Source organism: Lynx rufus, unplaced genomic scaffold, assembly GCF_022079265.1.
Source record: "Lynx rufus isolate CCGP_SWC_20201006 ecotype Redwood Valley unplaced genomic scaffold, mLynRuf1.p SCAF_36, whole genome shotgun sequence".
NCBI classification, from domain to species: Eukaryota; Metazoa; Chordata; class Mammalia; order Carnivora; family Felidae; genus Lynx; species Lynx rufus.
In genome coordinates this window covers 659393-683011 of record NW_025814852.1, presented here as the reverse complement: position 1 = coordinate 683011, position 23619 = coordinate 659393, and the positions used below count along the sequence as shown (strand labels likewise).

Below are 23619 nucleotides of genomic sequence, written 5' to 3'. Positions count from 1 at the left end.
TGGGAAGGTGGGCGTTAGGCGGTTGGATTGACGGGAAACACAGCCAGTCAAACCAGGATGTTTGCCAGCCTCGTTCTCGCGGCCCAATACGAGGCTGGCGGAGGCGGGTGCGACGGATATATAAGCGTTGGCGGAGCGTCGGTTGTAGCACTCTGCGCGCCCGTTCTTCGGCTCTTGCGTCCGTCCTTCCGCCCGCGCCGCCGCCGCCGCCGCCGCCATGAGGGAGATCGTGCACCTGCAGGCCGGCCAGTGCGGCAACCAGATCGGCGCTAAGGTGGGTAGTGGGGCGCACGGGCCCCGGCACGGGTCTCCCGGGCGGGTGGGCGGGCGGCGGAAAAGATGGCGGCAGCGGGCCGGTGGGCGGACGGCGACCCGCATTGCGGCCCGGCACAGGGTCGGGGCCGGGGCGGCGGCGCTGGCCCCCGGGGACGGATCTGGAGGCGGCCGCGGGGTGGCGGGGGAGGGGAGGGCCGCGCCCATCCGGGGCGGGGCCGACTCCGGGCCCTGCCGGCGTGACTCAGCCTCGGCCCGGCCCGCCGGCGTCTCTCGCAGTTCTGGGAGGTGATCAGTGACGAGCATGGCATCGATCCTACCGGCACTTACCACGGCGATAGCGACCTGCAGTTGGAGCGGATCAACGTGTACTACAACGAGGCCACCGGTGAGACACCACGCCCCTTTCCTAACTCCTTCCTGCCTCCCCCGCGGCTATTCTCTCGCTGACGTTCTCTTACCCTTCCCCCCCGCTCCCCCCGTCCCAGGTGGCAAGTATGTGCCCCGAGCTGTGCTCGTGGACCTGGAACCGGGCACCATGGATTCCGTGCGCTCGGGACCCTTCGGTCAAATCTTCAGGCCAGACAACTTCGTTTTCGGTGAGCCGCGGTAGGGGCTGGGCGGCGGCTTGATAGCCAGGACGGCTCAAAGGTCAAGGGGTGCCCAAGGTCACCGCCGTCGTACCGCAGAGCTGAGATCCTGATCCACTCTGCCCCCTGAGCAGACGCTAGCGCCCGTGGACACCTTCCTCCTCTCCCTGGAGTCAATCTCCTGTAAAGCGGCTTTGGGAGGGAGGCCCAGCTGTCCACCCGCAGGGAAGGAGTCAGCAGATGTAATCTTTCTGCTACCAACGTTGAATTGCAGGCAGTGGAAGCTGTGTTTGCAGCTCATCTGTCCTTGAGAATTGGCAGGGGCCGCCTGTGGGAGGGGATGGCTTATTGTTAAGCCATCTTGGCTTGATTCCTAACTTAATTTTTAATCGGGCAGGCTCTTAACCTTCTGGCTTGGGGGTCCATTTGCTCTACCTGCAGGTTGAGTTCACACCATGTTACTTGGGGTTTTTTGGCACGGGTGACCAGTGGGGACCACGTGCCCGGCAAAGAGTGACTGGCTGCCTTTTTACAGGTCAGAGTGGTGCCGGGAATAACTGGGCCAAGGGGCACTACACGGAAGGTGCAGAGCTGGTCGACTCGGTCTTGGATGTCGTGAGGAAGGAGGCCGAGAGCTGTGACTGCCTGCAGGGCTTCCAGCTGACCCACTCCCTGGGCGGGGGCACCGGGTCTGGGATGGGTACCCTCCTCATCAGCAAGATCCGGGAGGAGTACCCCGACAGGATCATGAACACGTTCAGTGTGGTGCCCTCGCCCAAGGTGTCGGACACGGTGGTGGAGCCTTATAACGCCACCCTCTCGGTCCATCAGCTCGTAGAGAACACAGACGAAACCTATTGCATTGATAACGAGGCCCTCTATGACATCTGCTTCAGAACCCTAAAACTGACCACTCCTACCTATGGGGACCTCAACCACCTGGTGTCAGCCACCATGAGCGGGGTCACCACCTGCCTGCGCTTTCCCGGCCAGCTCAATGCTGACCTGCGCAAGCTGGCTGTCAACATGGTCCCCTTCCCCCGCCTGCATTTCTTCATGCCCGGCTTCGCCCCGCTGACCAGCCGAGGCAGCCAACAGTACCGGGCCCTGACGGTGCCCGAGCTCACCCAGCAGATGTTCGATGCGAAGAACATGATGGCTGCCTGTGACCCCCGCCACGGCCGCTACCTGACCGTGGCCGCAGTGTTCAGGGGTCGCATGTCCATGAAGGAGGTGGACGAGCAGATGCTGAACGTCCAAAACAAGAACAGCAGCTACTTCGTCGAGTGGATCCCCAACAACGTGAAGACCGCCGTCTGTGACATCCCGCCCCGGGGGCTGAAAATGTCCGCCACCTTCATTGGCAACAGCACGGCCATCCAGGAGCTGTTCAAGCGCATCTCGGAGCAGTTCACGGCCATGTTCCGGCGCAAGGCCTTCCTGCACTGGTACACGGGCGAGGGCATGGACGAGATGGAGTTCACCGAGGCCGAGAGCAACATGAACGACCTGGTGTCCGAGTACCAGCAGTACCAGGACGCCACGGCCGAGGAGGAGGGCGAGTTTGAGGAGGAGGCAGAGGAAGAGGTGGCCTAGAGCTGACACCCGGTAAAGCACGCGGAAGCTGTGTGAACTCTTTATTCGCTCACGGTCTGTTCTCTGATAGCCATGTCTCTGTGTGCACTTGCTCTTTTCCTTGTCTTGACGTCACATGCTGTACAGACGCCACCATTAAAGCATTTTCATAGTGTCTGGTCTCGCCTCTCCCGTTCCTTCTGATAGGCTTTGCGGGTGCTGTTGCCAAACGTCATTGCGTAGTTGTCTTGCATGGCTGCAAGGGGGAACACTGCAGCTGAGCCCCAGCCTTGCCCACACCCAGGAAGGGCATTCAGAGGGCTACCCGGGCACCTGCCTCCTGAAGATGGGCTTCGCCTGTCCACACTGAACCTCTGGAGGACCAGCACGGTCTAGAAGCAGCCAGCCTCTGGCTTTGAGTAAGGGGCTGAGCCCCTTCCACACCAGGGGGGGATACGAACCCTGGGATCGTACAGCTGGCTCTGTGCCAGTGGTACAGCGTGGGTAGGGGACCCCAGTCCCCCAACTCCTTCCTGGAGCAGCCTGGTCACCTCTGCCCTTGTTGAGCAGGTGGGGGGGGGGGTGTCTGTTGTGTACTCACATGGTATAAACCCCATGTAGAAAGGTATCAGGCCCTTGCTGTTATAGATGGTGTTGCTGGGCCAGTGTGTTCTGGGCAGCCTTTCACCCAGGGCACAGATGGGATTTTTGATCAGGAACTGTGGAAACAGGCAGGTGCTGACGTGCTGCCCTCGCCAACCAGTAAGTGTGACAGGTAATGGTGGAGGCTGGGCTGGTGATCTGAGAGGTGGCTAATGCTCCCAAGGTCTCTTCTGCCCTACCTTCTCCCCACAACGCTGGGGAGTAGTGAGCCTAGGTCTGGTCAGAAGCATGAGGGGGAGCAGCCTCTTTGGGCCAGGCAGTCCCCCCTCCCCAGGCCTCTAAGGAAGCCTGCCCTCCACAGCCCTCTCTGGGAAAGCCGGCTGAGCCTTGGCCATGCTCCTGCCTCCCGGGAGGTGTGGACACCGCCTTGCGGGCCATGATGGGCATTTGGGAGCAGGCCCAGAGATGACGTCCTCGTACCTGATTCTTGTCAAACTCGTCCATAGCCTGTGTGACACCATCGCAGTAATTCACCCCCATCACCCAGGCAAAGCGAGGGACAAAGCCAGCATAGCCTAGGGGATGGAGTCGTCAGGGTCCTGCCCCAGGTCCCCTCCACCTTTCTCTTGGCATACCCACCTGTCCCCAGGTATGTCAGGGAAGTCTGTTGGGGCTCCTTCCCTAAACGTGAGTTTCCCGTTGGGGCAGTGGGTGGGCTGGAGTATCCCACCTTGGGAGAGGCTGGGCTCTGGGAAACCGCTGTCAGGGCAGGAGCATGGGTGGGGGCGGACCCACCGGCAGCCCTCCTCACTTGCTCCCCCTCATCCTGCCTGGGCTCCTTAGAGCCTTGTTGGGGGGTGGGGCGGGGCGGGAGTGTGCTCGCGCCCAGGCCCTGGGCACCCACCTGAGATGGCTTTGCGTTGGATCAGGTTGGGGTGGTCCAGCTGGGGCAGCCTGTGAAACCTGCCCACATCTAATGTCTCCTGCTGGTGGGCTGGGGGTGGGTGTTCATCCCTCCTGCAGTGGTATAGCTGGGATGGGAGGGGGGCAAGTCACTGCCTCAGCCCCACCTGGGTCTGGGTCTGGCAGGGGTGAGGCTTGATCCCAGCACATCTCCCAGTTACCTGGGCCCGCGCAGGGGCCTCGTGGACAGGGGTGGTGCTCTTCCAGCCTTCCTCACCGTATGCCAGCCGCAGGCCTGGGTGTCCAAAGTCTCTGGAGTCCCCCTTCCTGCCTGGTGGGCACGGAGGGTAAGGGGGGTAGGGCATGAAGCCTGCAGGCCGCAGGACCTGCCTGGATACGTTCTCTGCCCCCGACGGCCCCTCCTGGGCATTCACCTCCTGGGGTGGGAACCGGCCCAGGATCTCAAAGTTCTTGTAGGGCTTCAGACCTGTATGCATAGGGTGAGTGTGAGTGATGGCACCCAGGAGGGCGGGCCCGGGACAGGCAAGACTGGTGGCGGAGGGCTCACCGGTGTAGTGGGGGATGTAGGGCTCAGTCAGGTCGCGGCAGGGGATCAAAGGTGGCTTGGACTTGCTGAAGTCCTCGATGAACCTGGGCTTGGATATGGGGGACAACACCGAGCAGGGGCTCTTCCTCACGCCGGGGTCTGTGAGCAGCTGCGCTGTGGTGCGCCCATAGGTGTTCCCCACCTGGTAGCGCAGCTGCGGATAGAAGCCGGCATAGCTGCGGAGGGAGGAGGGGGAGGGCCAGTGGGCAAGGGCAGGGCCCTTGTGACAGGGTGTGGATCCAGCCTGCCGGCCACAGGCAAAGGTACCTGACCTCACAGAATGGGAATCTCAGTAGCAGCTGCTTTCAGAGGCTCTTGAGGCTTGGATGGGCGGCACAGGCCAAGCACTGACAGTAGGCCTGCCCCACCGGTGAGACGCAGTCCTGTCACCACCAGACTGCCGTCCACTCTCTACCCAGCCACCCACGAACAAGGAGCTTAAAGATGAGGGAACGGGAAGGGGTGGGGGGGGGCGCCTGGGTGGCTCAGTCGGTTAAGCGTCTGACTTCGGTTCGGGTCATGATCTCACGGTTTGTGAGTTCGAGTTTCGCATCGGGCTCTGTGCTGACAGCTCGGAGTCTGGAGCCTGCTTCGGATTCTGTGTCTCCCTCTATCTCTGCCCTTCCCACACTCACACACTCACTCTCTCTCTCTCTCTCTCTCAAAAATAAATAAACATTAAAAAAAAAAAAGATGAGGGAACGGGGGATTCTGCCCCTTTGAAGCATTTACAGGGATGGTGACAGGTCCCAGAACCGGACTGAGGCACAGCCCAGTCTACACAATGTGGTATCCCGGGAAGGCATCACTGACTTTGGCCCCCCGGGAGGCCAGTAGCCAACTGTATGGAGCCAGGATTTGAAAAGCAGGTGGGAGGGCTGCTGGTAGGAGGCAACGGCCGGGCTGAGTGTCCTTGAGAGATAGGAGTAGCGTAGGCACCGCAGTGCAGGCCCCAAATGGGGGTAGCGGTGGGGCCTGTATGATCACCCAAGGAAGGCAAATTGTTTTCTTTCAAAAAATTGTCAAAGGTGTGGGGGTGCCTGGGTGGCTCAGTCGGTTGAGCGTCCGACTTCGGCTCGGGTCATGATCTCACGGTTTGTGGGTTCGAGCCCCGCGTCGGGCTCTGTGCTGACTGCTCGGCGCCTGGAGCCTGCTTCCAATTTTGTATCTCCCTCACTCTCTACCCCTCCCCCGCTCATGCTCTGTCTCTCAAAAATAAATAAATATTTAAAAAGCGTTTTTAAAAACTGTCAAAGTGAATGCAGAATTGCTAGTTTGAGAGATAAGCAGGACTGAGGCAAGAAGGGTAAGAGCCCTCTTCTGTATCAGCTGGCCTGATGTTTGCCCAGAACCATTGTGGAAAGTCGGGTCTGACTCCTTTCTGGATTCTTTTCTTTTCTTTTCTTTTCTTTTCTTTTCTTTTCTTTTCTTTTCTTTTCTTTTCTTTTCTTTCTTTTCTTTTCTTTTTCTTCTTCTTTTTAATGTTTGTTTATTTTTGAGACAGCACAAGCAGGGGAGGGGCAGAGAGAGGGGGACAGAGGATCTGAAGTGGGCTCTTTGCTGACAGCAGAGAGCCCAATGTGGGGCTTGAACTCACTCAACTGATTGAGCCACCCAGGTGTCCCAGACTTTTTTCTTTCCCGTGGATGTGTGTGTGTGTGTGTGTGTGTGTGTGTGTCTGTGTGTGTGTAGGTGTGCACATACATTCCAGAGAGGGCTTACTTTTACTTTAGTTTTTACCTTGGGGGTACCGAGTAAGGCAGCCTGGCCGGTCAGTTTACTCCGGATGCTTATGTCTTTCTAACATGCAGCATTCTATGGAGTGAGCGTCCGGAGTTTATTTGGCCAGCCTCTGCCAGCTGCCGGGCCGTGCCCAGTTTTCTGCTCTTAACAGACCTGTTGGCCATCTGGTAGGGCTCTCAGCACAGTGCTAGAGGGGAGGAGAGGTTTTCGCCCCTGGCAGCCCCGCCCTACCACTCCTGCCCCAGGCCTCTCCGGGCCCTCCAGCCTCGTCCCCACTCCCTGGAGACCAGCTTCTGTGCCGTCTTCACAGGTGGCCTTGAGCCCTTCCCCTGCTGCCCTCCCCCATCCTCTGCAGACCCCAGACTCCCCCAGGGCTCCAGCACTTACCCAGGGATATAGTGAGGTTCTGGCGTGAAGAGGTTGTGTTTCTGAGTAGCTGTCATCTTGCCTCAATAGCGCCTTTGATGGCTCCAGCCCCTTTCAGTGTCTGAGTCCCTTCCCTGAGAGGAGTCCCTGTTGCCTGGAAACCATTGTGAAGAGGCCTGCCATTGTTGGGCCCTACCTGGGCTGGGCCCTTCCTTAACCCTGTGAGTGCTCCCATTTTACAGGTGGGACGCCTAGGCCCAGACAAGCAACAGGCTAAGGAGGTGTCACACTGAGGTTCCCTGAGCTCACAGAATTGGGACAGCTGTCTTGGGCCTGTCAGGAAGTGTGGGGCGGAATGAGGCCTGGGCTCTTGCTGCCCCCAGGAGGCCAGCAGCCAGCTGAAAAGTAGCTTCCCAACCCAAGCCCACTCCTGAGACCAGAGGCTCTGGAAGCTTCACAGGCATCGTGGGAAGCCTCGTCCGGGGGTTTCTGAGCTTCAGAGCTGTTGCGACTCTGTCCTGGAGCACTTTCCCCTGGAACTGGGCACTGTCTTCCATTTTAAACAATTCCTGATTTTATTTTATTTTTTGTATAGGAATGACTTTCCAACTATAAAAACAAAGGAAGGTACCAACCAAAGAAGAAATTAGCAGATTCTAGTACCTGTTGAAAAAAAAAATACTCAAAGGCAGACTACGAATTGGGAACAAAGATTGCAACGAGTGTTGTGGACAGACATGTACGAGTATAGAAACTTTATAAAACAAAAACAAGAAAAATTAGTGCAATGATAGAAAAATGCCCATGTAATGAACATCTTAAGACCCCAGAGTCTATACACAGAAGACTGAACCTGAAATAAACACTGCTGAGGTCTGATGTTGGAAGTCTTTGATGCTCATTGCCAGCAAGGTCCCAGGCACTGTCCAGACAGCACCTGGAATACATATCACATCCATACAAGACACTACGATCTTTGACGGGGCGCTTCCACTCGTAGGAATCTATCTACTCCGAGGAATGACTGACATTGAGCTGAAGACATCTGTGCTGTGTCACCCATCACAGTAACAGGTGTTACAGGGAGCAATCACTGAACCCAAACGTTCAGTGCTTTGTTAATAAAGCTCCCCCTACAGCCACTGTCAATTATGCTCTCAGAGAACACTGTACAAGGGAAGGGCCCTGAGCACAGGTCGTGAGCCCCTCACCCTAAGGAAACACGTGTTTCCTCAAGCAAGTCTCCATTTGTCTGTCTGTCCCTCCATCTGGAGCACCTCTGGAGGCCAGGCAGGGTCAGTGCTGGATGGGAGGGATCAGGAGAGAAAGAGACTGGGTCTAAGTAGGGTGGGCCTGGAGGATACGATGTTCCTGACTGGGCCCTGTCTGCACCGATTAGGTCAAGAACAGGGCTGGGGCTGACAGGCTGGTCAGTTGCAGAGGGCACAGCAAGGGCCATGGTGCCCAAGCAGGCTCGCACTCGTTTGGGCTTATTGTTCCTTTGCATTTCAGCCTGAGCAGCCCCGTTCATCTGTGACACCTGACAGCCTCTGTGCTCCTAAGCGGAAGACGGGCCCCCACATCTCCGTACTGCCTGGCACCCGAGTAGCCACCAGGCAGCTCCAGTCCCAAGACGGCCTCTACGGTCAGCATGGTTCACCCAGGCCCACCTGCCATTACTTTTCTTTTTTGAGGCTGGGTTTCCAGCAGGAGCCCCTCCTCCTCCAGGGAGTTTCCCTGGATCCCTCCACCCTACCCCCCCACTGCCTCATTCTGGATGGCACTGCACAGCTGGGCATCCCATAGCACCCACCTCTCCTCATCCCTGTGCGGAGGCCTCGGTCCTCCCAGAAGCCCTGCTAAAGTGGACCCGGGCTCTCCAGGGGACCCCCCATTCTATGAGAGCAGAGGGTTGGGATAAGAAGGGAGAAGAGAGGAAATGAGGCCAAGCCAGGAGTCACTGGGGCCGACTAGGGGTCCTCCCGGCCAAGGCTGACACCAGGGTGACCCACCTGGCAGGCCAGGGGAGGGGCCCCTCAGAGGGGCGCACTGGGGCAGTCCCTCCAGGGCTGGGCAGCGTTCCTTCTCCAAGGAGTCCCTGGCAACGGAGGCGGGGGGTGCCCATTGACTGGCCAGTGAGGTCACAGAGCTCTGAGGTGTCCCTGGGGAAGGGAGCAAGACACTTTGAGGATGAATTTTGACCAGAAGGCTGTGAAATTCCTGGCAAATTTTTACATCAATGGAGGCAAACACTGGACCCATGGCCCCCTGAGGCAGAAGACACTTGTGCCATACCAGTAACTTCCCAGGGAGCCGTGGGTGGGCTCGGGTGTGTGTGTGTGTGGGGGGGCGGCCCAAATGCAGTGGCCGTTGGACTGGCTGGACGGTGCCTGTCTGTCTCCCTTACAGGCCCAAGGCCTGTGTCTTGGTGCTGGGCCCCCCGCCAGGGGCCGCCTGGGAGGAGATGTGGACCCCTGGAGGGCAGGAGTTCCCACCTGGCCTCGGGATGCAGACGAGTCCCCCCCAGGAGCGTCCCCCGATCTGCACCCAGAACCTGAAGGAGCTGTGTGAGTAAGGGTCCTGGCTACCGCCTACCTCCGTCTGGTCTGGGGAGGCGGGCGGGGGGCGGGGGTGGGGGGAGGCGCCTGCGGAGCCTCTAGGCCCAGAGCTTGCTTCCTGCCAGTACTGGAGCGGCGCCCACCCATCGTGACCGACCTGCAGATCCCCGGCCCCACCAAGTACCAGGCGCCCGATGCTTCAATACGCGAGTGCTCCCCACATCCCCACTTCAGCATCGGCCGCAAGCACTCCACCCGCGGTGCGTGGCCCCTCCCTGCGCCCCTCCACATCGCTCGCCCCCTACCCTGGGAGTGGGGCTCCGGCTACTAGCCTTCCCTCCCCAACCACGCTGCCGCTACTGCAGAGGGCGGTGGCCGCAGGGCGTGGCAGACAGCGTGGTTCCAGAGCGAAAGCCCCTTCACACAGAAAGCCGACTTTAACCGAGAGCAAAAGGTGGAGGGCCGGCAGGACAGGTCCTGTGGGGCGGGCTGGAAGATGGGGGCCTGAGAGGGGCGGAGGCCGGCCTGGGGGCGTGTCGGAGGAGGAGCCTGTGGGGGCGCGGAAGGGAGGGGGTCTGCGAGGGGCGGGGCTTCTGGGGCGGGGGCTGTGGGCGCGGGCCGGAGGAGGGGTCTGTGGGGCGGGATTGGCTGGTGGGGGCGAGGCCTGTGGAGAGCGGGCTGGAGGAGGGGCCTTTGGGGGCGGGGCTTGTAGGGCGGGCGGGAAGGGGGCCCGAGGGGGCGAGGCCTGTGGGGGCGGGTTGGAGGAGAGGCCTGCGGGGGCGGGGCCCGTGGGGGTGCGCGGAAGGGGTCTGGGAGGGGCGGGGCCTATGGGGTGGGGGCTGTGGGGGCGGGTTAGAGGAGGGGCCTGCGGGGCGGGAATGGGCTGGTGGGGGCGAGGCCTGTGGAGGGCGGGCTGGAGGAGGGGCCTTTGGGGGCGGGGCTTGTGGGGCGGGCGGGAAGGGGGCCCGGGGGGCGGGGCCTGTGGGGGAGGGTTGGGGGAGAAGCCTGAGGGGGCGTGGATAGGGGACCTGTGGGAGGGCGGGAGGGGCCCGCAGCAGCCTCTTTCCCCTCAGTGGCCATCGCCCGCGGACTATCAACCACTCAGCCGGCCTGCCTGCCCGGCCTTCAGCTTTGGGGGCCGCCGCCCCGCCTCCAAGACAGTTGAGGCCCGCTCCCGGCCGGGGCTGCTGCGGGCCGGGGGTGCGGGTTACCGTGCCCAGCCCCGGCTCCAGGCCCCTCCTCAGGCCCCGGGGGGCGAGAAGCGCCCAGGCCCCAACACCTACGACATCTCTCCTGGGAGCCGGCTGCAGAGCCACCGCCCGCCCGCCTTCTCCATGAGCCGTTCACCTGCGTTCGCCTCCTGGGTCAGCTCCTGTAAGGAGGCTTCTGATGACAGAGGCCAGGCCCTGGGAGCAGGACGGGGGACTCAGCCTGTGGGGGAGCTGGGAGCTGGCGCCGCAGCTTGGGTGGGGCTCCCGCCTTCTCTCTGCAGCCCACACTCCCGGCCCAGCTGCCTACCATGTGGAGGATTGCTATAACTCGCGCTTCCCCTCAGCACCTGGGGTGGTCATCCAGGGCGTGCGAAGACCCAAGCGCCATGACACAGGACCCTTCTGCACGCTGTAGCCCCTGCTGGGCTCAGCCGGCCGGCCGGTTATCCACGGAACCCTGGTCTCCCCGGGGGGGGGCCCCAGCTTGGCCTTCTGACTCTCTGGGCGCCTCTGATGCCCCCTCCTGGCCGGCCAATCCCTCTGTGAGCTGCGGACAGCAAGGAGGGCCCAGCCGGAAGCCCTCACCTGCCCACCCCCTTGCCACACAGAGATGCTGTCGTTCTTTCCAGCTCTGTTGTGTCTTTCGTGAGCTGTCCCACGGATGTGGCCTGCTGCTGACCTGCCACGTTTGGCTTTCCTCAGCCAGGGGTCTCCCTTTGCTTCCCCTTCAGTGCTCTCTTCTCTAGGGTGGGTGGGGTGGCGGCCTGGGACTTCCTGGCGGGGGACGGGGTGGGAGGGAGACCTGTGGGCAGTACAGAACACCCCCATCTAGCTGTGCTACCCGGCAGACTGGTGCAGCTGCCAGCCCACCCAAAGCCTGCCCAGCCACCAGAGAGGACTCAGGGGACCAGCTTGCCAGGGCCTGGCTCTACATCCTTCAGCTCCTGACCAAAGACCCTATGAACTTGCCTGGGGCTGTGCAGGCCCCGCCACAGCCAATGGACTTCCTGGGCCTTCACTGGTTAGGGCCCTGCGCTTGCCCACGGCAGCAACCTGCCCTTCTACCCAGGGCTTGTCGCCAAGAGTGCCTCCCTCCGAGGGCCTCACTGCAGCTGGTGGTGACTGCACCAATTCCTCCAGGGATTCCCCCCCTATGCCACCCAAGTCCTGGGCCAGAGCTTGACCCCTTCAAAAAGGCACTGCAACAGCTGCTCCTGTGGTGTGGACATCGCCCCATTCTGCAGGGGGGCCAAGGCCCAGGGGGTCTGAATGCGGCCCACCTGTGACCTCTTCTAGGGCTTGAGTGCCAGCACCCCTGGGAATCGGAGCAGTGGGACTGCAGATGGCCGTCCTAGGGCCCTGGGCTGACCAGCTCAGGCAGCAGGCAACAGAGACAGAGCTGTGAGCGCCCTGGTCTTGGGAACTTGGCTCAGGGGGCTCTGCTTGCTGCTGCACCACTGGCAACCCCTAGTGCTCAAAGTCAGAAGTGGGACTAGCGGGAAGGATGGAGCAATCCCCTGTAGCTGGGCTGAGGAGGGAGGGCTTCCTGGAGGAAGCAGTAGAGGAATTGACTTTTAAAGATGATCAAGGGGCACCTGGGTGGCTCAGTCGGTTGGGCGTCCGACTTCATCTCAGGTCATGATCCTGCGGGTTCATGGGTTCGAGCCCCACATCGGGCTCTGTGCTGACAACTCAGAGCCTGGAGCCTGTTTCAGATTCTGTGTCTCCCTCTCTCTGCCCCTACCCGGCTCACGCTCTGTCTGTCTCAAAAATAAACATTAGAAAGAAAAATCAAGAGTTTGCTGGGCAATGTGAGGGAATTACTAGCAGGATAAACCTCAGAAGCCAACGCACACAAAAAGGGAGAGGGTGTGATGTTTGGCGTGGCCAAGCTTGGGAGGATACAGGGCTGTTCGGATGAACGGAGGTGAACTGGTGAGGTGAGAGCCTGCAGAGGGCTGACCGCTGGGTCCAGGGGCTTGCACACTTAGCAAGGAGGAGCCGAGGGAGGGTGCAGACCAGGCAGTGGCCACTGACTTCGTGTGAGCTTCTTGCGCTGCAAGGGACAAGGGACACCATGACAGCTGAAACTTGAATTCGCAGTCAGGATGGACACCTCAGCCTGAGGGCCCACCACCTTGGGTGAACTTGGGGTTAGATGCTCATGGTGATGAGTATAGCCATCCTTGGTCATGACACCACTTTGCCCCCAGGTCTCTTCCTAGGTCTCTGTTAGGCACCTCTGGAGGCACACTTAGATTTTAGTCGCATTTGCAACAACCCTGTGCTGTGAACTTCATCCCTGTCCCGGTTTGACGAGGGAGCCAAGTTCCAGGGAGAGAGAGGGTCGAGCACCTGGTGAGGCCCAGAGGCAGGGAGCTTCCGGGGCCGAATGCTCCTTTCCTTGAAGCAAAACTATTTTCACAGTCAAAAGGCTGCTGTGAGGTCAACAGCAGGATTGTTCATGGTTATAAACATAAAATATACTTGGTTAAAATGTCAGTGCTGAAATTCGTAAAGCAGGCCAACCCCGCCGGCAGCACCCCTTCTCCGGTGTCCGGCCCCCTTCCCCGGTTCCCCCACCCTCAAGTGCCCCGCAGCACCCCGCTGTGCCCCCAGAGGAGGATGAGGTCGGACGCAGCACACGCCACGAGGTCCGGCCGCAAAAGAGCGGCGGGCTGGTGCCTCGGGGTTGGGGTGGGGCTCAGGTGGGCGGGATTCCCGTCGACAGCCCGCGCCGCGCCCGAGCACAGCTTCCGCTCACGTCCTCTGAGCTTGGAGCCGGGCGCGACGCCGCTCCCAGGAACCTCTGCGTGGCGATCGCAGTGTTTCCCGGGGACCGGTCGGTCGGCGGACCCGGCCTCGCAGGGCGGAAGTGGGCGGCTGCGGTGCCCGCGGAGCCGCGCTGCGGGCGGGACCTGGCCGAGCTGGAGGGCGCCGGGGAGCGGAGCTCGGGCGGTCCCCGAGGCCCGAGCGAGCGGACTTCGGGGGGACCTGCGGCGACCGCGCCGGCGTCAGGGGAGCGCGGCGGGGATGGGGCGCCGAGCCGGGCGGGCGCCGGGGCCTCGGCCATGTTCGCGGGGCTGCAGGACCTGGGCGTGGCCAACGGCGAAGACCTGAAGGAGACGCTGACCAACTGCACGGAGCCGCTCAAGGCCATCGAGCAGTTCCAGGTGGGCCCCGGTGGGGAGGCCGGCGATCTGGGCGTGAGTCCTGCCGGAGGCGCGGGGGGCGCGGGGGAAGTGGGCAGATGTCCGTTCCGCGGATGGAGGAAGCGGGTGCCCTGAGCTGGTTCCCCGCTGATGGACATCTGGTTGGGTACCGGGGTTTGCCGTTATGTGTATATATATACCCTGGTTTGCAACCAGGGCTGCTGGGAGGCATCCTTGCCTTCTTAGGTACTCAGGGCATCTGGGGTGCTGGCCGGGTGTAGCAGCGACCCGAAGTTTCTGTTGTCGCCTCCCCATGAGCCCAGCCCCCATAAGTAAAATCGACCCCCCCACCCCCCGGCCTCTGTTTCCTCAGACAGAGAATGGCGTGCTGCTGCCCTCCCTGCAGTCGGCCTTGCCTTTCTTGGACCTGCATGGGACACCTCGGCTGGAGTTCCACCAGTCGGTGTTTGACGAGCTTCGGGACAAGCTGCTGGAGCGGGTGTCCGCCATTGCCTCAGAGGGGAAGGCTGAGGAAAGGTAGGTGGGCAGGTGACATGTGCAGGCCCCTTCCCAGCCTTGGAACGGAGTCAGCAGCACTTAGCGTTCCCTTGGCGACACACCCCCGCTCGCAAAGGGGGCCTTTACTCGAGTGTCCCGCCTGTGGAAACGTATACCCTTATCTGCCATCTGTCTGGGGACAGACAGCTGCTTCAGACTGGGTCCTGTGCTGCTCCTTTAGTCACACGAGCCTTTCCAGGTACAAGAAACTGGAAGATCTTCTAGAAAAGAGCTTTTCTCTGGTGAAGATGCCGTCCCTGCAGCCAGTGGTGATGTGCGTCATGAAACATTTGCCCAAGGTAAAAACCGTGGGCCCACATGCTCAGGGCGCTCTCTGCACGAGCCCTTACTTGGGGACATCGCGCACGTGCTTCGTCAAGCTGGCACCTTAGCTCTGGGGGGATCGCGTGAGCTGCCTGCCCAAACCCCGAGCAGCCCTGGGGCATGTTCTCTGTGCTGGCTTTTCTCTGACAAGCCACACGGAGACTGATGCCTGGTGTGGGAATTGGGTTGTGGGACCCTTGGCGACTCGGCGAGAACTGTCTGTGTTCAGCTTGGCTGCTTACATCTGCTGGGGCCTGGGGTCCAGTCACAGGCACCCCTGTTGGTGGGTCTAGGTTGAGGTGGTTTCTGCTGGGGGAGCTGAGGCCTCCTGACCCGTCTTGAGGGAGGTCCCTGGGGCGCAGGTGCGGCTCACAGGTGGCCGATATGGTCCTGTAGGTTCCGGAGAAGAAGCTGAAGCTGGTGATGGCTGACAAGGAGCTGTACCGGGCCTGTGCCGTGGAGGTGAAGCGGCAGATCTGGCAGGACAACCAGGCGCTGTTTGGCGACGAAGTTTCTCCGCTGCTGAAGCAGTACATCCTGGAGAAGGAGAGTGCGCTTTTCAGCACTGAGCTCTCCGTCCTGCACAACTTCTTCAGCCCTTCCCCAAAGACGAGGCGCCAGGGCGAGGTGGGGCACGGGGCCCCCGACCACCCTCTTTCCCACCCCCGTGCACATTTCAGTCGTTCTGCCCCTGGGAGGGGTGGGCTTGTACGTGTGGTTGGGGGTCTTTGTGATGTGGTGCCTAACGTGGACCTCTCTGGTTTTATGTCCTTGGTGCTCTGTGAGTCGGCAGGCCTTTCTGGTTAAGTTCATCGTGTTGTCCTTTGGCTCTGGGAAATTTTCTTTTTTTTAAAAGGTTTTATTTTTAATAATTTTTATTTGTTTTTTTGTTTTGGTTTGTTTTTTTGAGAGGGAGAGAGAACACGAGTGGGGGAGGGGCAGAGAGAGAGGGAGACACAGAATGTGAAGCCGAAGCAGGTTCCAGGCTCTGAGCTGTCAGCATAGAGCCCGATACGGCACTCGAACCCGCAAACAGTGTGATGATGACCGGAGTCAAAGTGGGACACTTAACCGACTGAGCCACCCAGGCACCCCTAAAGATTTTATTTTTCAGTTATCCCTGCACCTAATGTGGGGCTCGAACACACAACTCTAAGATCAAGAGTCCCGTGCTCTTCCACCTGAGCCAGCCAGGCGCCCGTCTTTTCTTTCTACGTCGGATTCGTTCCTCACTCTGACAAGCGAATGTTTCTTGAGTTCTGATTTCCTGCTAGAAGTGCCTGCACCCTTCGGCGACTCTGGGGGTCAGGCTGTTTGCTGGGGGCACTTGCAGTTTGTAAGGGAGCAGAGGCTCCACAGTAAATGTCACATGCTGGGCACCCAGAGGAGTGGAGGGTCGAGGCATGAGGTCCCAGAGCCAGGCAAGGCAGAGCCGGGCAGCTTGGGTTCTGGGGGTGAGGAGGAGGAGCCAGGCTGGGGTGTGAGCGCAGGCTCTGAAGGGGAGCAGGCTGGCTGTGTGGGAAGGTAAGGCTGATGGGGCTGGAACCGAGAGCAAGCAGGTGAGTGTGTGTGCGGCGGGGGGCGGTGAGCTCGGGGGGGCCGGAGGCCACCACGGACACTCTGGCTTTTCCCAGTGAGTTGGGGGGCCACTGCAATTGCCTGACGTGCTCCAGCATGATGGCTTAACGGCGGAGGCCACCAGGCCCGGGTCGAGTGGTGCGGGGGCGTCTTGCTGGTTCTTTGCTTTCTCGCCTGGGGTTGTGTGTTTGGTTGAAGTGGGATCTGACCTAACGCTTTCTCCCCAAATCCGGCCAGTGGTTGTGGTGATACTTCCTGCCTGTGGTCTCTTCCTGCTCTTGTCGGCCTGGGCCCTTCCCACCTGTGCGGCCTTCACCACTGCGGGGGCGGGGGTTGTAGCAGGTGTGTGTGGCGCCCACGGTCCTCAGGGTGTGGGTCGGCCACTAGGGCCACGGCTCCGTGCCCAGCGGCCTGCGCCTTGCCTCCCGTTCGCGGCGAGGTGGGCCTGGGCTGTGGTCAGGGCAGGCACGTGTCCGCCCTCGTCCACACCGGAGCTGCCCGCGTGCTGAGATGTGGGTTGTGCTCCGGGTCCGCTCTGTGCGTCAGGGTCCCTGAGGCCTGCTGAAGAGGCCTTGCTGGGGGCCCTCGAGGTTGCCTGGCGGGCGCTCACTGCTTCTGTCCCTGCTCCCCCCTGCACGCACTGTGTACAGCCTGGTGGCTTTTGGGGCGCTGTGGCGTCTCTTACCCCAGCTCGTCCTGTCTGCTTCCCACCATCGGAGCAAGAGGCCTGCCTCCTGCTCACGGTCGCGTGGTGAGCCGTGCTCCCTCCCGCTGGTGGAGGCTGCTGGAGACTTCCACGCGGGGTGCGGGCTGCAGAGGCGGGTGGTCCCTGCCGAGGGAGGGGTACAGGTGCTCGACACGGGAGGACGCAGGGAGCAAGGCAGCCCTGGCGGGGCTACAGTGGCCAGCGTCTCTCAGCGGTGCCCCAGTGTCCCGTGCCAGCTGATGGGCGGCCCTGGAGGCTGGGGTCCTAGGCCGATGGGCTCTCAGGGTCTGTGGGATCCAGGGTGGCCACCACCTGACACAGAGCTGGCGTCTTGTGACAGAGGAGACTCTGGGTACGCCCGCACAGGACTGAGTAGAGTCGGGCTGGGGCGGTCCTGCCCCCGCGGCCGTCGTGACCCCGAGGCGCGGGTCTCCTCCCCCAGGTGGTGCAGAAGCTGACGCAGATGGTGGGGAAGAACGTGAAGCTGTACGACATGGTGCTGCAGTTCCTGCGGACCCTCTTCCTGCGGACCCGGAACGTGCACTACTGCACGCTGCGGGCCGAGCTGCTCATGTCCCTGCACGAGCTGGACGTCGGGGACATCTGCTCCGTGGACCCCTGCCATAAGGTGCCGCCCGGCCGCCCGCCCGCCCCACCCCCTTCCCTCCGGCTCCTCCCCCTTCCCTCCGGCTCCTCCCCTCCGGCTCCTCCCCTTCAGGGCTCTGGCCGTCCACCCACCCGGCCGCGTGCGGTGTGCCAGCCCCCACACCCCCTCTGCCGCCCAGGCTTAGGGGCACCTGAGTCAGAGCCACCAGCCCCGCGTCTGCCGTATTCGCCTGCTGTTTATTCCCCCGCTGTAGCCTTCTCTGGTCTTTCCTGGGCCACTGTCCCTCCCCTGCTCCAGAGCCCTCAGGGGCCACTTGTGTGCTCCAGGCATGGGGCTTTCTGTGCCGCTGTTGTCTCCCGCACGGATGCTGTGCAGCCCCAGACAGCGTTAGGTCCGGGGGGCTGTGCGGCATCAGGGTCCCGCAGTGGGGGCTGCCAGGGAGACCCCCTTGAGAACAGAGCACAAATACTGCCTGCTCCGAGCACCACCTGGCCTGCTGGGGATGTGGGACCTCAGGCCTGTGTGCCTTTGCGCCGTACCGGGCCCGGATCACGTGAGGCTCGGGGTGGTGGCTGCAGCTGAGCGGTGACCACGGGAGCCGTCCGGAGGCTGCGGTCTCTGACCCTGTCCCGGCTGTGCTTCCTCCCCACAGTTCACCTGGTGCCTGGATGCCTGCATTCGTGAGCGGTTTGTGGACAGCAAGAGAGCCCGAGAGCTGCAGGGGTTTCTTGACGGCGTGAAGAAGGGGCAGGAGCAAGTCCTAGGGTAAGGGTCGGCCTTGTGCCTGTGCCCCAGCCCCCAGGGTCCTGTCCACAGGTGTCCGGATGAGCAGGCCGTGTCTGCAGTTGCTTCCAGTGTGGTTTAGAGCTGCCTTGGCGCTCGTGCACACGGCTGAGACCTGGCTGCTGGGGCCGAGGCTATCAGAGTTCCGGTGAGCCGGGGCCTGACTGCGACCGGGGTGGGTGGTCAGCGCCGTCCCGGGGCCGCTGCGCTGGCGGGACCGGCTCTGTCGAGCTCTCTTTTGCAGCTCTTTCTCTCTGTGACCATCTCTGTGGGGCCCTCGTGAGCTTACGGCATCAGGGGCAGGTCCTCAGAACCAAAACGGGCCCTTAATTTTTTAAAAAACTTTTAAAGCCCTTCAGTATTTTGAGCAAGTTAAGGATAAGTTCCGAACATCAAGTTTTTGTGCCGAAGAAGCACAGGGCGGGCGGGTGGGTGGGCTTGCTCTGTGCGGAGGGGCCTTCCCCCCAGGACAGCGGCCAGGGCAGCCCGCCCGTGGCCGCGCCACGTTGACGCAGTGTGCTCATCCTCACAGGGACCTGTCCATGATCCTGTGTGACCCCTTTGCCATCAACACCCTGTCGCTGAGCACCGTCAGGCACCTGCAGGAGCTGGTCGGCCAGGAGACCCTGCCTAGGGTGAGCGCGGCGGCTGGCTGCACGCTGCCTTCTGGGTGGGTGTGTGGCCAGGCCCGTGCCGGCCGAATGACAGCACTCCCGATGGGCGGTGGGTGCCGTGGGGGCTGCGGGGGAAGCCGAGGCGTCTGGCCGCGGCCCAAGGACCCTGCCAGGCGACGAGCGATTTCAGTGGAGGGGAGCCTTGGGTGAGCACGTGCTGAGGCCTTCGTTTCCCACAGGACAGTCCCGATCTCCTGCTGCTGCTCAGGCTGCTGGCGCTGGGCCAGGGGGCATGGGACATGATTGACAGCCAGGTCTTCAAGGAGCCCAAGATGGTAACGGGACGGGGGTGGGATGGTTTCCACCGCTTCCTCCAGAGGGTCTGTGGGGCAGGGTCTGTGGAGCTCAGCAGGGCGGGGTCTCGGGAGGCGGGAAGGAGGGACAGGCCCTCGGGCTGAGGTCGAAAAAGGCAGATGCAGGGAGGCGGGCGAGGGGCGGGGTCCCGGCAGGACAAAGGTGGGGCTGAGCCCGACCGCTCCTGGGTCTTCTCTGGCGTAGGAGGTGGAGCTCATCACCAGGTTCCTGCCCATGCTCATGTCCTTCGTGGTCGACGACCATACCTTCAACGTGGACCAGAAGCTGCCGGCCGAGGAGAAGGCCCCGGTTACGTACCCGAACACGCTCCCGGAGAGTTTCACCAAGTATGGGCCCCACGGGCACGGGAGGGCGTGCCGCGCGCCCCGCCCCCCAGCTCCCCACGGCCGTGCGGAGGGCGTCGCCCAGGGGTGACCTGTCCTTGCCGGGCGCAGGTTCCTGCAGGAGCACCGCATGGCCTGCGAGGTGGGGCTGTACTACGTGCTGCACATCACCAAGCAGAGGAACAAGAACGCGCTCCTGCGCCTGCTGCCGGGGCTGGGTGAGTGCGGGCAGGCCCCGTGCCGGGCCCCGGGCTCCTGCCCTGTCCCAGCTCTGAGGGGCTGGCTCGGCGCGCTGCTCCGTCTTTGTCTTCTGGAGGTGGTTTTGGTGCAGGGGTGGGGGCAGCTCAGCTTGGTAGTTTCACGGACACCCTTCGCCATTGTCACCGTGTGTGAAAGCATCTTTTTGGCTGTGGGGGAAAAGCTACCGTGATTTGCTCCTAACTGGCGAGGGAGGTGGAGCCCCTCAAGGCCTCAGACGATTGGGAGAGCTCACCGCCGACGGTGGGGCCGTGTGGGGCCGTGTGGGGCCAGGGGGCCGGTTGCTTCGTGGTGGGGCCCAAGTGGACCCCTTCAAGAGTAAGCTGCAGGTGGAGGCAAGGAGAAGGGTGTTGGGGAGCACCTGGCCTTCCCATGCTTGCCCAGACCCAGGGGCCTCTGCTGGCTCGGCTCACGTCTGGGGTGTTGAGGCTGCTTCATAAGGATCCTGCACGTTCCCGGCCAAGTGCATTTCTGGGTCACTGACGCGTCTGAGGGTGGTGCCCGTGTTACGTTTCCCGTGTTTTCTTTAGGAAGGAAGCTATTTGTGCATCTTACTTCGTATCTAGTTTCCATGTACGTGAACAGCACGAACTTATTTTCTTCTCGCTCTGGAGGCCGGAAGGGTGAAGCGAGTGTCCCGGGGCTACAGGCAAGGTGTGGGCGAGGCTGGCTCCTTCCGGAGGCTCTGGGGAGAATCTGTCTCCTGGTCTCCTCCAGCTTCTAGGAGCCGCCTGCATCCTGGCTCCTGACTTTGTCTCGCGGTTCACCCTCCGGCTCCTCCCGCCCGCACAGCCCTCTGAGTCTGGCCCCCTGCCTCCCGCCTCCCTGTGATGCTGTCGGGCCCACCTGGGTCATGCGGTGTCGTCTCCTGTCGTAGGGCTTCTTTCCACATGAGGTAGCATGTCCACATGTAGACGTGTCACAGGGCCACAGGGGCTGGAGCCTGGAGACTTCCAATGGTGCCGTTTGGGTTTGTCTCATCGTTCCAGTTCGTTTCAGTACCTTTGTTTCTTTCTCGCGCCTAACGGTGTCAGCTAGGAGCGGGGTGTCCTGCCTGCGTCAGAAGCATCCGGTGAGGGAGTGCTCCTCCCTCCCTGCCTCCGACACCGCGTCGGTGTCTCCCAGCCACGCGCTGCTGCCCGGGGCGCTGGGCCTCAGATCTTTCCTTGTGCTCAGGATGGGTACGCTGTCCTCTTCTGTCATTACCGGGTGCTAGTAAAGATCAGATGTCAGTTTTAAAAATTCCTTTCTGTTTATTTTTTAGCTTTTTACCGTGGGGGTTTTTGATGACGTTACAAGCAAAGAGCACAGCGTGGTGAAGCCCAGTGCCTCTCACCTGCTGCATGGGGGTCCGTGTGCGCCGCTCGTCCCCCGGATGATGGTCTGGACGTAAACCCACGGAGGACTTGACAGGTGTCTCTACAAAAGAATGGTGCTGTGGTCACATCTGGGTCCAGGGCCCGACGGTGGCCACGGATCTCTCGTTGTCACGTGACATTTGATGTGGGTGGTTAGTTCAAGTCAGGGCTCCACCTAGCGTCTCCCCTCCACCTTCGTGTCCCCTTGCTGCCTTTCGTGTTTCTCCTTGTCTGGAGGGTTCTGTGGGAAAGGTTGGAACCAGGGCATTTGTTTCCCATTAGGGACTCTGCTGGCAGTGTTCCCTGGGGTGGCGACCGTGCCCTTGCCTGAGTGTCCTGTAAAGTGCCCCTGGACGTGAGGTCAGCGGGGGCTCTGGTCACATGTGGTGGGGGCACAGCCCGGCTGCATCTGATGGTGCCCGGGCCTCCCCGTGGCATTCAGTGGCGCCTGGGGCTCAGATAGTGCCATGGTCACAGCTCCCTGTCAGCACTTCTCTAGTGGCTGCTGTGGCACTTGTGTCCCCATGTGTGTCCCCCCCCTCCCCGTGACCTGCTGCCCTCCAGCTGGGTCGTCGGCCTTGTTTGCTGTGCACTCTGTCTCTGGTCATCAGTGAGATACGTTGGTAGTTACCTTTGCTGATTATTTTAGTTGTTTTTTTTTTTTTAATTTTTTTTGATTAAATTAGTTTTTGGAGTCCGTGGCTTCAAAAAATGAAAATCTTTCCTTTTGTTGTCTTTCTTCTAGAACCACGTAGCTCGCAGTCTGGTAGAACTCGGGGGCCGGTGCCGTGGCCCTTTCCTGTTTCTTTTCTAGTTCCAGTCTGTTCAGTTTCTCCCTCTTCTCGAGTCCACTTAGTCCAAAGTCCCTTGGCCATGGGGCAGAACCACGGGCAGCAGGCTCCCGTGCCCTCCCCACCCCGACCCTCACCCCCAGAGCCCTGCTTCTCTGCCTCCGTGGGGGCGGCTGGCCGCCCCTGCCTCCTTGTGGTGCGGGCCCCGGTTCTGGCTGCAGGAAAACCGGGCACCCCGTCCTCAGGGGGCGCTGCTGCTCCGCGGCCTCCCTGTTGGCCCATCCAGGGCCGGGGCAGCGGGCTGAGCGGGGCTGACACCTGTGTTTGCAGTGGAGACCTTTGGCGACCTGGCGTTTGGGGACATCTTCCTGCACCTGCTCATGGGGAACTTGGCGCTGCTGGCCGACGAGTTTGCCCTGGAGGACTTCTGCAGGAGCCTCTTCGATGGCTTCCTCCTCACGGCCTCGCCCAGGTGCCTGCACCCTGCGGGCCTCCGGGCGGGCGGGGGCGGGGGGGGGGGGGGCCAGGGGGGAGGGGGTCGGTTCTGGGCTCCGCCCACCCGCCGGCTGCTGTGGCCTCTTCCAGGAAGGAGAACGTGCAGCGCCACGTGCTGCGGCTCCTCATCCACCTGCACCACCGGGTGGCCCCGTCCAGGCTGGACGCCCTGCGCAAGGCGCTGGAGCCCACGGGCCAGGTGGGTGCCCTGCCTCCCGGGCCTGTGCCGCCCACCCTGCCCCCAGGCGGGCCGGGGGGGGGGGGGGGCTGCCCCGAACCACGCACTTTCCCCCCTGCAGAGCGGAGAGGCCGTGAAGGAACTTTACTCTCAGCTCGGTGAGCGGCTGGAACAGCTGGAGCACCGGAAGCCCAGCCCGGCCCAGGCCGCGGAGACTCCGGCCCTGGAGTTGCCCCTTCCCGCCGTGTCTACTCCGGCTGGGCTCTGAGCCTTCACCTGGGGCTGCTCGGGACTGGGCAAGGCCCCCGGTGGGGCCGTGGTCGGCCAGGAGGAGCTCCCCTGCCGTTGCAAGCACGGGACCCCGTCTCTCCTGGGGGCGGGCGGGCCGCTAGGGGGGCTGGGGCTGGCCGAGCGGAGCACCCCCCACCCTGGGACCTCCTGCACGTGGGGCCCCCTTCTGCGCCTCCGCCTCCCCACGAACTGGGTCCTGGGAGGTGTGTGTTGTCCACGGGAACGGGATCGTGTTTTGGCTCCTCGTGGGTCCCCGTCTGGTTCTGTGGAGCACAGCTCTGGGTCTGCTCTGCCCCTCCTGGCCGCTTGAACTCATTCCAGGCCGTGGAAGCTTCTGGCTGGTTGCCGCCTCGTGTTGTGGGAGGGGAGGCAGATTGGCAGTAGTTGGAATTAGGAAAAAGCCACCTGTTTTCCATGGGGCGAGGGTGGGAGGGGGACACGTGCCGAGCCAAGGGGGAGGGGCGGGCCCAGGCTTGTTGGCACAGACGGGCAGAATCATGCAGTGTGCTGAGTCCGGTCATCCGCAGAACGAACCTGGCCTCCGAGGAGCGTCTGAGTGTTTCACCCGGGACCGGCTGGCTGACCCAGAGCCCCACAGGCAGGAAGTTGCTCCCCCACTGGCCAGCAGCGCCCCATGTAGCAGGTGTGGCTGAGGAAAGCCCAGGCCACCGACTGGCTGCCTCAGTTTACCCTTGGAGGGGTGTGCTCCCTCTTACTCAGTCGCACCCGCACTTGGCCAAGTGAGGGGCTGTTGCACAGTGAGACTTTGACTTCTGTAAATAAAAGGTGTTTGGGTAGA

At 61.9% G+C, this 23619-nt stretch overlaps 4 protein-coding genes across 4 annotated transcripts; 3 read left to right on the top strand and 1 right to left on the bottom strand.

The window, feature by feature from the left end:
- Window positions 1-152: 152 nt before the first annotated feature.
- TUBB4B (tubulin beta 4B class IVb) lies at window positions 153-2613 on the top strand. The gene is made up of 4 exons (XM_047093830.1): window positions 153-274; window positions 553-661; window positions 762-872; window positions 1399-2613. Exons 1-4 carry the CDS (start codon window positions 218-220, stop codon window positions 2457-2459), a joined length of 1338 nt encoding a protein of 445 aa, XP_046949786.1. The 5' UTR covers window positions 153-217; the 3' UTR covers window positions 2460-2613.
- Window positions 2110-8821, bottom strand: FAM166A (family with sequence similarity 166 member A). The gene is made up of 8 exons (XM_047093831.1): window positions 8673-8821; window positions 6682-7597; window positions 4513-4727; window positions 4166-4431; window positions 3946-4072; window positions 3522-3616; window positions 3040-3157; window positions 2110-2694 (listed from the first exon to the last, which is right to left on the bottom strand). The coding sequence occupies exons 2-8, from the start codon at window positions 6735-6737 to the stop codon at window positions 2606-2608; spliced, it is 966 nt and encodes a 321-aa protein (XP_046949787.1). The 5' UTR covers window positions 6738-7597; window positions 8673-8821; the 3' UTR covers window positions 2110-2605.
- STPG3 (sperm-tail PG-rich repeat containing 3) lies at window positions 8118-10844 on the top strand. The gene is made up of 7 exons (XM_047093702.1): window positions 8118-8142; window positions 8224-8305; window positions 9070-9227; window positions 9344-9478; window positions 9584-9672; window positions 10292-10592; window positions 10711-10844. The coding sequence occupies exons 1-7, from the start codon at window positions 8118-8120 to the stop codon at window positions 10842-10844; spliced, it is 924 nt and encodes a 307-aa protein (XP_046949658.1).
- A 2462-nt stretch (window positions 10845-13306) lies between these two features.
- Window positions 13307-23619, top strand: NELFB (negative elongation factor complex member B). Its single transcript, XM_047093822.1, has 13 exons — window positions 13307-13602; window positions 13955-14118; window positions 14339-14438; window positions 14860-15090; window positions 17190-17375; window positions 18007-18119; window positions 18670-18772; window positions 18991-19086; window positions 19310-19452; window positions 19561-19667; window positions 22187-22328; window positions 22442-22550; window positions 22651-23619. The coding sequence occupies exons 1-13, from the start codon at window positions 13501-13503 to the stop codon at window positions 22795-22797; spliced, it is 1743 nt and encodes a 580-aa protein (XP_046949778.1). The 5' UTR covers window positions 13307-13500; the 3' UTR covers window positions 22798-23619.

What these genes read in the sequence shown, in the direction of transcription:
- TUBB4B (XM_047093830.1), top strand. Translation starts at nt 218, where the DNA reads ATGAGGGAGATCGTGCACCTGCAGGCCGGCCAGTGCGGCAACCAGATC. An exon ending in GCAACCAGATCGGCGCTAAG is followed by an intron (nt 275 to 552) that starts GTGGGTAGTGGG and finishes CGTCTCTCGCAG; the next exon opens with TTCTGGGAGGTGATCAGTGA. An exon ending in GTACTACAACGAGGCCACCG is followed by an intron (nt 662 to 761) that starts GTGAGACACCAC and finishes CCCCCGTCCCAG; the next exon opens with GTGGCAAGTATGTGCCCCGA.
- FAM166A (XM_047093831.1), bottom strand. Translation starts at nt 6,737, where the DNA reads ATGACAGCTACTCAGAAACACAACCTCTTCACGCCAGAACCTCACTAT. An exon ending in CCAACGCAAAGCCATCTCAG is followed by an intron (nt 3,617 to 3,945) that starts GTGGGTGCCCAG and finishes TCCATCCCCTAG; the next exon opens with GCTATGCTGGCTTTGTCCCT. An exon ending in CTACATGGGGTTTATACCAT is followed by an intron (nt 2,695 to 3,039) that starts GTGAGTACACAA and finishes TCCCCCTTGCAG; the next exon opens with CCATGCAAGACAACTACGCA.
- STPG3 (XM_047093702.1), top strand. Translation starts at nt 8,118, where the DNA reads ATGGTGCCCAAGCAGGCTCGCACTC. An exon ending in CCAGAACCTGAAGGAGCTGT is followed by an intron (nt 9,228 to 9,343) that starts GTGAGTAAGGGT and finishes GCTTCCTGCCAG; the next exon opens with TACTGGAGCGGCGCCCACCC. An exon ending in CCGCAAGCACTCCACCCGCG is followed by an intron (nt 9,479 to 9,583) that starts GTGCGTGGCCCC and finishes CCGCTACTGCAG; the next exon opens with AGGGCGGTGGCCGCAGGGCG.
- NELFB (XM_047093822.1), top strand. Translation starts at nt 13,501, where the DNA reads ATGTTCGCGGGGCTGCAGGACCTGGGCGTGGCCAACGGCGAAGACCTG. An exon ending in GCCAGGAGACCCTGCCTAGG is followed by an intron (nt 18,773 to 18,990) that starts GTGAGCGCGGCG and finishes CGTTTCCCACAG; the next exon opens with GACAGTCCCGATCTCCTGCT. An exon ending in CTCCTCACGGCCTCGCCCAG is followed by an intron (nt 22,329 to 22,441) that starts GTGCCTGCACCC and finishes GGCCTCTTCCAG; the next exon opens with GAAGGAGAACGTGCAGCGCC.